A 13,729-nucleotide genomic window follows, 5' to 3' on the forward strand; every position below is an offset into this window, starting at 1 on the left:
TGTGAGAAAACCTCGTAGTTTATTTGGGAAAAGAAGCTTGCCACTGAATAACACTTTGTTACATTAGTTCAGGATTTAATAACATATAAAAAGCAACAGTGTGAGGCATCTAGTCCACTCCTGGAATAAAGCAGAATGGGGTGGAGAGTGGACGTTTATACGAAAACAATCCAAAATGTTCATTATAATTCAAGCAATGGTCAAGACGGCCCTCTCCCTCTTCCTCCTCTTTTTCTTCTTCTCCTCCAGGCGACCTGTAGCGTCGGCAAAGAACATGACGTCCTCTTTGCTCTCGATCTCCCGCTGGAGGAAGTGCAGGGCTGCACTGTTAAAACCCATCACATCCTGAAAGAAGGAAAGTGGAGAGAGAATAGAAGCAACAATCGGTTAAACGCCAAAAAGCTTTGCTCGGTCCCGCTCCCTTCCACTCAGATGTCACTTACTCTGATTTCCCGCACTTTTGAGAGTGTATTGGTCCGTAGTTCATCGATGACAGACAGCAGCATCTGGTTACTGGAGATCTGACCAAAATGGATCCTAGAAATAAACAAAACACTTTTATTAGGTGCACCTTGCGAGTGTTATTCATGGTGTGTTATCCTGCTGGAAGCAGCCATCAGAAGATCATCACTTGCAGTTATAAAGTGATGTTAACGGTGAGCAACAATACTCAGGTAGGCTGTGCTTTTAAGTGTGCCATGAAAATATCCTCCATCCACTACCTGCAACCTGAACTGTTGAAAGAAGGACATATGGATCCACGTTTTCATGTCCGTTTCATCCATGTGTCACAGAAGAACCTGATCCTCATCTCATCGGGCGATGTTTTCCAATCTTTAATTATTCATTTTTGTTGAGCCCATTCAAATTTGTAGCCTCGGCTTCCTGTTCTTATAGCGCCTTTGAATAATCTGCATTTTCTCAACATTTTAGTTTCGTTAAAACGTTTGATCATTGAAATGAGCTTCATAACACCTAAAAAACCCACCATTCTTATGTTAATTCGTTTTTTAAATTTATGTTTTAAATCTTTTGTTGTTTAAAATTTTCATGCAGATCCCAGACTCCTGAGTCACCACTCAACTGCCCAAAGATTAAATCTGACTATAAAACAGACAACCATAATAAAGCACGTCTCACTTGAGAAGGAAAAACAGGCAGCGGCAGACCAGCTCCACCTCCAGGCCCTGCTGGATGTAACTGTTGAAGAGTTTCAGGAGCTCGGGGACATAAGGAAAAGGCAGCACCAGCAGAGAAACCTCCAGCTCACTGATGATCACAAAAAAAACGTAAAAAAGAAAAAAATCTGAGTGTATTTAAATGCACAGGACAGTGTAGGCAGATGGTAATCAGCTTCACATCATTCGCTTGAATCTTACCTCGATCTGACCTTCTTTATCACATCTAAAACGTAGCGGGAGGGCTTAAAGAGGGGCAGAGACAGATTGAGTTTATAGCTTGAGCTGAAAACAAGGTTTATTTGTGATCTCAGTATGAAGACATTTATTGTTCATAACTCTGTTTCTCTTACCGAAACATTTCCAAAGGCCACGAGGATAGGGTTGGGTTGCGGTGGAGGAAGCTGCAAAAGAGGATGAACTGTTTAATGTGACCTGTGATGCTTTTTAAAAAACAAAAAACCTGATTTAAACTTCTCTGATGTGCCCTTTGATCTTCTCCTGCACATCTGGACCCAAGTCTGTGCTTCTGCCAGTATTTACATGACTCCCTGAAAGTCATTGTGGATCTGCCACAGGTGCCCGGTCACAACTATGTGACTCATCAATTTAAACTACACTCTGGTAAGCGCACAGAGCTAAATTTAGCAAGTAGGGTAGTTTCCATGGTGATTTTTCAAATGCCCTATTGTAAGTGGACAGAGCAGGACTTCCAGTGGAGCCTTCCAAAAACAGCATCACCACTCAGGGTGGTCCAGAAGTGCACAGGAAGATGACCTTGAAGGGAGGAACTTAAAAACTAAGGTAATGGTGTTTGACCTCTTCCTCACATCACTGCATTTGCAGCTGCTGGAAAAATGATTTCTGCTCAGAATCAGCTGAGCATTGATAAAACAAAAAAATGCCTTTTTACTGCACTACCCCACAGCAAAAGTAGAATAACTGAAATCATGACTCAACCTCTTTGCCTGCGCTCTCACAGGCATATCTGTGCTCTTCCATCTTCCTTGTTTCCCCTTTATAAAGCTCCAGAGCCTCCATGATTCGCTCAGCCTGCAAAAAAAATCAAAAAAAAAAAAATCGCACAAACAGGGAAAAGAAGGCTTCTGATTTTTGACCCTCATAAATATGAAGAATAATTCTTAGTAAAAGGCAACTGAAATATAGAAAATCATCAAGGATTTATTCAATTAATTAATTATTAAAGAAAATATGCTTGATAAAAACTGAATGTGTACCAATCAAGTAAATTTCATTTGACCAAAGTCCGTTAAATTGAACACTTTACAATCCTACTTATGGAATACAATTACACAGAAAATTTACATGTAATCAGATTACTTAAAGTTTTCATTTTGGCCATAAATACTTTTTGAGTGCAGATAATAACTCAGCTAATTACTGAAGAGAACTCACAGCTTTGACTGTCTCCACAGTCTTCTTGCCAGCAGGTGCTGCCTCTCCTTGCGTTTCTCCCGGTACCTGAGAAGCAGAACGTATAAATGCATCACTCATCCAACATAACAGCAACTAAGTGTAGAAGCTGAAAACTAAGCACTCACCACAGGTGCATCTCCTTTAGCCAAGCTCTCCTCAAACTCTGCCTCTCGCTCCTATCGACACAAAAAGGAGGCGGTGTTTAGGTGTTTATGTCAACCACTGTAACATCATCTTTGTGGGCCCTGTCCTCCACCTCACCATCTCCCTTTCTTCCTCCAGGATGATGGGCTCCCTCGTCCTCTCCCAGAGACGCAGGGACTTGTCGTGAGATGACGACACGAGGTGGTCTCCGTTTGGGCTGATGGCCAGACACCAAACCTCCCGATGGTGGCCCTGTGATTCAAAGAGGACGTTCAGTGTTACAACGTAGCGTAGTGGCAACGTTCAAAATGTAAAATGATGAAGCTGAGCACTAAGAAATGTGGGGCAGCTACAAAAACAAAATCAAATAGAAAAGACCAAGTATCAACAGCTACTGGGTGGAGTGCTATAAAAATTAGATTATGAATTAATTCCTGATTTAAGATAAAACCCCTTTGAACCCTACGGCATAACACTCGTTGTCTGGTTATGGCGTAGGGTTATAACCCGTTTCCGGTTACATCGTAGGTTACAAATTAGATTTCCAGCTGAAGTCTATATAAATTTATTTATTTATTTTAATTAATTAATTTATTTTTTGGATGGGTTAATTCATTTTTCTGTAACATTATTGGGAGGGAGTGGGGGGTATTCATGTATTCATGCCATCTATGTTTTTGTATGCTATAAAACAGAAAAAAGAAAAGATTATCATTTCTGTGTACCTATGTGTTCTATGACAGTCTGGTATTTGAAAAGTAAAAAATAAATAAATAAGAAGTGTGAACTTAATCTAAGTAGAAAATTGATCACCCAGAATTGATCTGTGTGTTTCTGTGAGGAATAAATCCAATGCCATTCTCTGCGTAGCTCATGAATGAGGTGTAGTTTGGATTAGTTACCCTAGTTACACAGGCACACCTACTTCCAACTCCTACATCAGTTTACAGAATCATCTTCCCAATCAATCCATCTTCCCCAAATTGTATTTCTATCATTCATACAAACCCTCGTTACTCAGCTGCACGACTGAGACATTGTTTTGCTGTCTCCTATTTCACCACCAGATGTCACTGAAACAAAGCTTTGAATGAATTAACCTATTTTTAAAACAGCTGATGACATGGTTAAACACTGCTTCATTTGCGCATCACAAACGTATTGATGTGGCATCCTGGAGGATCTGATAGGGTCCAGGTATCACCTCATGCTACCGGCAGTGACACTGACAACCAGCCAAATGCAAAACTAGTGAAAAGAAACAGTCAGAAAAGATGAAAAGGGAAAGATGTGAGCGGCCTCCACCTGCCAAACCATTCCTGTTTTGGGGATTGTCTCATTGTTACCCCTCTAGTGCATCTTCTGTCAATTTCATTAACACCAAAGGAGCTGAAACTAATTAACAATTAAATTAACCGACCAGATTAATATCGTAGAAGTTTAACTGACTTCACTCTGAATAAAAAAATGTTCTTTTCATTTTCCGAGCGGTGGGCGTGGGGAAAGCTGTTACCTCAAGTGTCTGGATGTTCTCAAACTTGTCTGCGTCCCACTGTTTGATCTTCTTGTCCTTCCCTGCTGTGAAGAACAAATGAGTCTTGGGAACAAACTGAAGGAACATGACACTGCAAAGAGAAAACAGAGGAAAGAAATTATGAGACAAAGCAGACTTAGATCAATTTCAAACAAGGAGACAGGAAAGAATATTACACAACAACACATTTCAAAGGAAATTAGAAAAAAAGTGAAAGAAAAATCACATTTAATCAAAAATTAATTAACAAACGAAAAGAAATCATCAAGCACAGAAACTGAGATGGTCCATGAGAAACCAGAGGAGCGTGCAGATGAAAGAGCAGCTGGTGTGAAGTTAACAGGACACAGATCAGAGTCTCTAACCACAGAGATGAAGTCACGGTTGGAAGCTAAACTGCCCCGTAGATGACTTCATCACTGAGTAAAAATCTCTTTTATTTCCAGTTGAACCTCTGACTGTTTGGTTTGGGTCTGTGGTGGCCAGTACCTGTCGTCATGAGCAAACATGGAGCGGTGACAGTCGCCAAAATCCAAACCCCAGATCTTCACGTTTCTGTCGGCGGAGCCAGTGGCAATAATTGTGCTATCCTGGTTAAGAGACACACAAGGTCAGAGTCAGGAAGACTCTGGGCTGAAGTGAGTCTTGCAGCTAATAATTTTAATATCTCAACAGTACTCACGTGTGAGATGTCCAGACAAAGTACAGGCAGCTTATGTCCATACAGAGACAAGAAGAACTGGAGCAGCAAAAGGAAGAATGTGTAGATATGATGTAAACAGTGACATGAAGCCAGTGTGCGGTAAATATAAATTTAAGTCGAATCTTGTATGTCGAGCCTACCTTAAGTGTGTCTGTGTAGAAGATCTTGACTGTGCAGTCTAACAAAGAGACAGCCAGCAGTCTGTGGTCAGGAGAAAACTTCACACAGAGAACGTCTTCCTCCAACTGCAGAGTGCGTTTGTGCTTCACTGTCAGCCGTCTGAGTCACAAACACACACACACAACAACTCTGCAGGTAAGTCGTGATGCAATAACACAGTTTTCAACATCACTGCTTTCACCATATATAGCAATGTTTCATATTGCACCTACTGCAAATAACAGGAATAGTAAATTAGGCAGTTAGGGCCAGATATTACTGGACACATTCTTATTGTTTTACATGCACACCGTCCAAAAGAGCATCTCCAGCATCTCCAGGTTATAGCAGGAGTCTTGAGTTGAAGAAAACTATTGCATTAACTGTGTGTCAGCTATGTTGACACACAATAATGACACACAATACTTTGGGCTCTTCCCTTACTTTCCAAGGGCTCAACGCAGCAGATGGATCTGCGTACTCTAATTGGGACTGATTTAGACAGGACACCTTTTCTGACACAGTCTCAGGGACCTCCTGAGTCTGCAAAACTACACATTCACTCATCCATCTCCTCTTCAGCATCCAAATGTGGACCTTTCCCCCCCTTTTAAAGGCTGAAAATATTAATTTAATGTACATGAACACAAATCAGAACTGATAAGAGTGGACATGACGAGAAGTCGTGTTCAGAGACAAGAAAAAAATGTAAAACTTGTGTCCAGTAACATTAAGCAGTAGCATGAAGGCTGTGGCTACAAACTGCTGTGAGATTATGTTAAAGAGAAGACTTCATGGAAAAAACCAACAACAAAAAAAAAAACGCACACACAGCAGATTCACTGCAAAGTCTATTTAAATATTAAGATCAACCAGATTGACAATATGGAGAGTTGATTGAAACAGAGGCCATGTAATGTATGGGAATGTCCCGATCAGGTCTGCTCAGACTTGGTCTATTTCTACAAAGATGACTGGAACCACAACCACAGGCAGTTGTGTTAATAGCGCTGACAAAGTATTTAGAGAGGATTTGTTTGGTGAGTTTTGGCCATCAGGCAGTCACTGTCTGCAAACGCTTAAAAAATATTAAAAATAAGCATTTTATTTATTATGTTAATTGATCCTATATATACACATGTAGCTCCTCAGTAGTTTCAAGCTTATGCTGAACCTGACCACTTTATTCCAGGTGTTAAGGGTCCTATGAGATCATTGAAAATCTACCACATCGATCCTGAACATTGAACAAAATAAACTCACTTCTGGCTCGTCTCCTTGTCCTTTACCAGCTCAAACTCCCAGAACTTCACAGTCTTATCTGCACTTCCTGAGATAATCCCCCTCTAAAGGAAACACACACAAATAAAAAACAAATCAAATCAGTCTTCGGACTTCGATTTTTTAAAAAAAAAAATCAGTTTATGGAAAGGATAAGTTGGGTGTGAAAAACACTCAGACACACAAGCTGAGTACAGTGAGGTTTACCTGATCTGGGGCCAGGCAAATTGACCACACAGCTCCATCATGGGCATCTACAGTTTCCAGAAGGCTTCCTGAACCCAGCTCAAAGATCTGCAGCTTCCCACTCTAATAAGAACAAAACACAATCTTGACTACAAGAAAGTCTACAACTTTGTAAGGAGCAATATTCTCTCTTCCAAATGGTTGCCATTAGATTACAGGATTCAGAAAGAAATACACTCTACACGCTCAAATCCACTAAATCACCGACACATCAATAACTTATAGAGAACAGTGGTTGAAACTGACTGTAAGCCTTGGACAGAGTGTCTGAATGACTCAGTGTGTCCACATACCTTCGTTCCCAGGATTATCTGTCGGTCTCCAGGCACAAAGAGGGAGCAGAGGGCGTATTCGCAGGCCATGGTGCGAATCACCTGCAGAGTGGATCTGTCACAGTGGGCAGGACAGTTAGAAGACAATGACCAATGAAGCAAGAGCTTTTTCACTGAATGCAGCAAAATGAATCTAATTATAAGACCCTTTCAGGACGTGCTGCATCTAAACTGGTGTTACCTGTTCCAAACTTTGACGGTGTCTCCGGAGGCGGAGAGGACAGCCAGGTTGTCTGAGCTGAAGGCCAGTGTGCGCACATCTGTGCGGTGTCCCCCGAGTGTGAGGCGAGCCGTTTTATCGGCTACGGGGGTCTTGTGTGAGGTCTTCAGGCTGTAGGTCTCAACTGTGTTATTCTGGAGCAGCAGAGCCACCTTCAGCTCACCACCTGCACATGACAGGCAGTCCACCCACCTGAGAGGGGACAGAGGACATGGATGGTGTGTACATGTGAACAGACCCCTGATTCCGAAGAGCGTGGCTAGCGAAGATCCCTGACTTGTGACACAAGTACCTGGGAGGGATGCATCAGGTCAAATATGTGGTTCCATTTATTGTGGCGCCCCCTTGTGTAAATAAGAGAGGAGCCAGACACAACCTTTCTGATTCTGGAAAGTGCCATCCTACATAATTCAGGTACTTCAGATATATTTAGATCAACAACTTGTACACAATTTGAGCTATTTACATATAAGGACAAAATTATGTTGATGTTTGAAAAAGCTATGTTAAATACTCTTTGCCCTGTTGAACTTAAAAACTTGCTGTTTTCATAGGGGGGTTAATAATTGTGTCCTGATCTGTACTTACTTGAATAAGAAGTCTAAATGTTTTTTTTTCCACTTTGCAAAATTTATATTTTATATTTATTTCTATTTGTAAATCTTGTGCAGCACCACTATTGTCAGGTGGTAAGAACTTGTGCTTTTAAATGACATGAATCTTCATTTTGTTATTTTTCTACATGAATTAGCCTTATTTCATCCTATGAAATTATTCAAGGAACTAAAGACTGTTAGTTGTCTGGAATTGTACTGCAATGTAAGGCCGATTAGAGCAGTTTATAATACTTCATTCCTGCATGCTCCGCTTTTACTTCAATGTCCAGCAGGTGGTGGCAATGTACACAACAACCATGATCAGAGGAAATTCATGATCTCCTACAGGTAACTGTGGCTTAATGTTTAGAAATAGGGTCACTGGATCAACACAGATAAAGAGACAAACAGCGGCAGCAAAGTGAATTCAAAATGTTTGAAAAGTTAGATTTGAAACAAGAAAATTCATTTTAACATTTATTCGGATGCTATCTGGACCTAAGTTTCAAAATCTTAGAGAGAGCATAATTCGCTGCACTGACCTGATCTTGGAAGATGCCTTGATGTTTGTTAGTCTGATGATCTCGTCCTTCAGCATCCTCTTCACCACGGGCTCCTCTGTCTCCTCACCTGAAGCTTCCTGAGCTCTGCAGAGAGCAGGGATAATAATCATCAGTTCAAAGGGAGATCAACAATAACAAAAAAGCTGAAACTAATCATTTAGGCAGCAGCACTAGCACTTGTCCTTCCACCTTCACTGACATCAGTGTGTTAGAAGTAGTCAAGATAGGTGGTGTCAGTACTGGAGTTATATTAGCGACATTCATATGAAGCTTTCTCAGAAGAGAGCAGAAATACACGCGTTTAATTGTCTTTGGTAAATTTGTCCACCTCAGTATCTGAATGTCTGGCTAATAAAACTAGCGCTGGTTGTGCGGTGGTAACAGTAACAGTCAATGTGCAAATATTCCAAAGAACAGAATACATGTGCGCTTACTTGGTGGCCTTCTTTTTGGCTTTCTTCAGCTTCTTTGTCATTTTTTTCTGCACTTCTTCCTCTGACAGCACAGTGAAGAGCTCCAGGACTGAGTCGTTGCCCTGAAAGACATAGACGGCATAATGTGTGTCATCAATCGCTTTTAGCTAGAAAATTAGTTTACAAACACAAAGGCATTTAAACTAGTATGTGCAATGTTTAAATTACAGCTGATTGTCAGGCAAATGCTGACGGGCAGTGTGACTGTATAGGAGGAAATAACTCAGCAATCAGTCTGACCAACAAAACCAAACCATTGAAACTATTCTTAATCGCATTTAACCATCAGGTCATGTGATCAGAAAACAAATGAATATACAGACAATTACAGCAGGTTGTGAACTGACATACATTAGTGATGTCAGAATGATCTCTTTCACATTACATTAGCGACACTGACTAAAAGCCACAAGACGACCTTACTACTGATGAGTGCCTAAAAGCTACCAGTGAAAGAAGAAACACATACTACAGCATGACTACAGCAGGTCTCAGTGGGCTCAAACTGCACCGAGCAAGCATTACATTCAACCCACATATAAATACTGTGTATTCCAGACATCATGCCGAGTCACAAGCAGCTGTAAGATGCTTCAGTACTAACGTGGCAGGCGATGACTCTGGCGTGGCGGTCTGCTGTCAGTGAGACGACGCGATCTCTAGCTTCTCTCAGGATGGAGCCGGCCTTTTCACAAGATAGGATGCGCTGCCCAAAAAGAAAAAGAAAGAATAAATGTTAAAGAGAGAATTTGGTTTAATTTACAAAAATACTCTAGTTGAAGATGGTGTTGAATAATTGGAACTATTAACAACTGTGAAACATTAGAAAAAAAAGAATCAACAGCACAAAAATGTGGCAGTGCACTGACTTTATCCTTCTGAGACCTACACTGCTTAATAAAGAATGACGTTCCACTACAAAGTAGATGCATGCAGAGCATTTGAATCATTTTACCCTCACTGCAATGAATGCTACTTTACCTCTTCAAGGCTTTCATCCACGTCTTCTTTATTGTCTTCTTCATCATCATCAACCAACAGAGTTTTTCCCTTCTTCACCGTAGGCTCACCCTCAGCCTTTGCCTGCGCAGGACGCGACCAGACAGAGTTTTACGACCTTACAACAACTCCATTAATATCGTTTTTAGAGCCAAAACCTACAGTTAATAAGGATCTGATTAACTTCAATAACAAATTTAATGTAATTGAAAAAAAAAGTGCCCGTGTTGTGTAAAATTACAGGCAAAATAATACAAAAGGGAAATGAAAGACTACTAAAAGCAAAACATGACATCTTCATAGAAAGTAAAGCATCGCACATTAGGGGAGAGACTCCAGGATCTCAAGAAAAACTGTTTGCTTTCTCTCTGATTGTCTTTTTTCAGTAAAGGGCAGTTGGGGGAGGAAGAGAAAAAAGTGCTCAGCTGAGTCCTTTCTCACCTCCTCCAGGTAGTTGATGTCCCAGGCTCGAAGCTCACTGTCTGCAGAGCCCGTCAACAGCCTACTCTCCTGGCTCAGCAACACCATACCCCAAACCTAACATACACACACACATTTAAAACAAAAACATCGAGTCATCTTAATAATCTAGGAAAAACATTAAAATTCCAGTGGAAAGTCTCTTATAATCCCCATTTCCTTCCAGTGAAAGCAGCTAGTCACAAGAGCTCCACTATATGGACCAAAGTACTGCACAGTACACCTACAGGAACTGCTTGGCCATGGAAAATCCTGCCATGAAGCTCCCAGTTCACAGTTTTTGTCCTGAGGTTAATGCCAGAGCAGGTTTGGAACCACACTGTGCGCTGCAGCTTCAGTGTGGGTGATATTACCTCAAAATGCTATCACAAGATGTCAAGGAAATGTGCAATAATGATATTTCTGACACTAAAGAACAAAAAATACTCAATAAATGCTGTATCAATGAGTGCAGCTTGCAGCCAGCAGTGTTTATTAGTGCAAACAAAAGAAAAGGTATTAAACATGCTGTTCTTGTGATGAGTTACTGTCATTAGAGATAGACTACCCAATTCAAAATGTGAATCTACTGCCAGCAGCAGCCACATTATAGCCCAATAGCAGTGACACAGCATTACATGCAGTGACGCAGCATAAGTCCAATGTAAGCACAAAAGCAGGCCAGCTAGTGTTTTCTCTGGTACTATGTGGTCGACCTTTTTAACCAGTTACTTAAATTCCTCCTTTAGCACCAGGAGATTGCATCAGTAATTTCCATCCACTGTTTGTGCTTCTTGTTATATGGAGTGTAAGTAGCAAGTGCTCCAGTGTTGCTCAGGTGAGTCATTTGTTTAATGTTGGGTTGCACATCATCAGCTGTTAGCATCTCCTCCTTCATAGCCTGGTTGTACTTGATGGTGTGTTTTTGCCTCAAGTTTGTTGTTTCCATCGTCACCAGGAAGCGTTTTCTTGCACATTTTGTAAAGCATCACACTTTGTTAGAGGTTGCTGAAGTAGCTCCCTTTTACAAAATCTTAATCGTGGCAGAAGGCTAGAATATGATTCTGCTGCAACCTTCTTCCTATTAAAAGGGAGTTTTTTTCTTTCCATTCTTGGCAAGTTCAGAGGAGGTTGTCTGATTGTTGGGGTTTTATTGTGAACAATATCTGGCCCAGCCCTAGTCATACATGTGTGGAATATGTAGAAGGGAAGAAATTCCACAAACGGACTTGGACTAAATGCAGAGAAAGAAGCATCTCACCTCACTGCGATGGCCCACCATAGTCTTAAAGCAGTGCTGTGTGTCCAAGTCCCACCACTTGACAAAACTGTCTTTGGAGCTATACGGTGGGCAGAGCACACAATTAGCTTTTCAAACCTCCATTTCAAATATACAATCCAGTAGACGAGACACAATGTAAACATCACGGTGTCCTACCATGTGACGAGGAGGTTCTTGTCTCTCAGGAACAGGGCCTGCGTGATGACATCTTTATGGCCTCTCAGCCTGTACAGCCCACACTCATTGATGATGTCCCACACGATCACATCTGTGTCCTAAGAGAGGAGTAAACAGTTAACTGAGGTGATTCCTTGCAACTCACAGTCCGTCTTGTAAAATAAAAAAGCATTTTTAAAGGCAAAGTAAACCACTCAACAAACAAACCTCCAATTTATCTTCCATTTATATTAACACCTTTATTTTCGTGTAACTGTTGTCACTTTGATGTTGAGTTTAGAAACACGTCAACACTTAACAAAACCAAGGAACAACCTGCCACACTCACCTTTGAGCCAGTAACAAGTCTCGCCCCGAGTGCATCATAGTGTATGACGCTGACTGCAGACTTGTGGCCGTTGAAGGAGACGTTGCTCTCACCGTTCAGCAGGCTGAAGATTCTTACTGCACCATCTTCGTAACCCACGGCAATATGAACTCCATCAGGTGAAGGGCAGAGAAAGGTCACCTCATGTTTCTGACCCTGCAGGATCAGGACCTACACACACAGAGATGACAAGAATAAAGATAAGAACAGATAAAATCTGAAGGGAAGTGTACCTGGATATGAGTTGTCGCATTGCTATAATCACACTTGAACCTCACCTTCTCTCCTTTTCGAACATCCCAGATGAAAACATGTTCACATGCAGCCACAGCCACATAGCGCCCCTTCTCCCCTCCTCGAAGGGTCACATACGTGATGTTGGCTTTTTGGCTGCCAATGACCCCAAAAACGGCGCTGGCAACATAGCGCAGGTACTGCTTGGTCAAACCCATGACCAGCAGCTAAGGTGATGCTGAATCCTGTTTCACACCAGAGCACAGGAGAAAAATTTACTGTGCACACCTTTTACGGAAGAAAAACAGAGACTCAGTGCTTGATTGGCTCCACCTGATTCTACATAATGTCTGAATAAATTTAAGACAAGTTCAGAGTTCAGCATGTTCTGCTAGATATTGAAGTCTACATTTTCATGAAGATAATACAGAAAACTGTTTTATTATCTTTATAACACTGTTTGAAAAGTTGAACATTACACCCACATGTTATTAGTTATCATGTCATCCTAAAGTGGCTTTGACGCCTCCTGTGCTAAATGTTCCAATATAGTGTGGGGAAGATCGTGAATAGTTTTTATATGAAAAACCAGTTTCCAGATACAACAGGAGGCATAAACACATAAACACTGCTGTAAACATGAACCATTTTAAACTTTGGTACTAAACCACATTTGCACAATCAGGGCACCCCTCTCTTTTTTAAGGACCTGGCTTTCTGTTTGTGCAACTGTTGGCAAATGTTGCCACAAAAATGGAAACATCGTTGACAATGCATGCTTTCCATCATGACAACAAAGACGAAATACATTGTATATCAAATGTACCCAAGAGTCCACATATTAATAGATATTTACAGCAATAAAATGACGAATCTTTATCTATATAGCATAGTTTAATTTGTGCTGTAATTTGTCCCTGCTATCTAGAATATATACTCTACCACGTATGCGTATTAAATATATCACAGTTTTCAAAAATAAGGTTTTCTGTTTTATACCAGCATAAGACACTACATACTTAATACATGTCTGATCTTAGTATGCTATTCCGTATTAATGAGGTGTAAAGTATTTTCGTATTGTTTATAATGTGTCGAACTACGGCCTTTATTTCTGCAGTGTCGATTCAGTGTTGTTGGTCTATTCCTTCGTTTTATGTCCTTTCCTCATAATTTGCAAATCCTGCTTTAAAATAATACACCAAAAATACGTACTACTTAGTAAACGTGTAGCAAGGTATAGCACATCAGTCCTCGCAGATACGGGTACGTTCGTTTTAGTACACAAAACTGCAGGCAGAGTTGCCGGTTTACGCTTCTGGCATTTGACTCAACACGACAACGT

The 13,729-nt window shown here is 40.9% G+C and overlaps 1 protein-coding gene across 4 annotated transcripts in view; it reads right to left on the bottom strand.

The window, feature by feature from the left end:
* wdr3 (WD repeat domain 3) overlaps positions 1-13,729 on the bottom strand; it is a 15,511-nt gene continuing 1,782 nt past the window's right edge. For 2 of the 4 annotated variants that reach the window (XM_076875314.1, XM_076875312.1), the window contains exons 2-27: positions 12,429-12,629; positions 12,112-12,321; positions 11,763-11,881; positions 11,586-11,664; positions 10,307-10,402; positions 9,848-9,949; positions 9,471-9,572; positions 8,828-8,928; positions 8,373-8,477; positions 7,196-7,426; positions 6,976-7,069; positions 6,644-6,745; positions 6,419-6,501; positions 5,137-5,275; positions 4,976-5,032; positions 4,783-4,883; positions 4,273-4,384; positions 2,877-3,011; positions 2,741-2,791; positions 2,595-2,660; positions 2,139-2,231; positions 1,532-1,582; positions 1,380-1,423; positions 1,141-1,269; positions 444-537; positions 1-345 (exon numbers count right to left, since the gene is read on the bottom strand). In XM_076875314.1, the coding sequence (XP_076731429.1) occupies positions 190-345; positions 444-537; positions 1,141-1,269; positions 1,380-1,423; positions 1,532-1,582; positions 2,139-2,231; positions 2,595-2,660; positions 2,741-2,791; positions 2,877-3,011; positions 4,273-4,384; positions 4,783-4,883; positions 4,976-5,032; positions 5,137-5,275; positions 6,419-6,501; positions 6,644-6,745; positions 6,976-7,069; positions 7,196-7,426; positions 8,373-8,477; positions 8,828-8,928; positions 9,471-9,572; positions 9,848-9,949; positions 10,307-10,402; positions 11,586-11,664; positions 11,763-11,881; positions 12,112-12,321; positions 12,429-12,602 (2,826 nt within the window). In that variant the 5' untranslated portion in view covers positions 12,603-12,629 and the 3' untranslated portion in view covers positions 1-189. Of the gene's footprint in view, positions 346-443; positions 538-1,140; positions 1,270-1,379; positions 1,424-1,531; positions 1,583-2,138; positions 2,232-2,594; positions 2,661-2,740; positions 2,792-2,876; positions 3,012-4,272; positions 4,385-4,782; positions 4,884-4,975; positions 5,033-5,136; positions 5,276-6,418; positions 6,502-6,643; positions 6,746-6,975; positions 7,070-7,195; positions 7,427-8,372; positions 8,478-8,827; positions 8,929-9,470; positions 9,573-9,847; positions 9,950-10,306; positions 10,403-11,585; positions 11,665-11,762; positions 11,882-12,111; positions 12,322-12,428; positions 12,673-13,599; positions 13,690-13,729 lie in introns of those variants that run through there. The other 2 variants (XM_076875315.1, XM_076875313.1) reach the window with 2 other exon arrangements.

The sequence above is a fragment of the Maylandia zebra genome, linkage group LG16 (genome assembly GCF_041146795.1).
Source record: "Maylandia zebra isolate NMK-2024a linkage group LG16, Mzebra_GT3a, whole genome shotgun sequence".
In the NCBI taxonomy this organism is placed as follows: domain Eukaryota; kingdom Metazoa; phylum Chordata; class Actinopteri; order Cichliformes; family Cichlidae; genus Maylandia; species Maylandia zebra.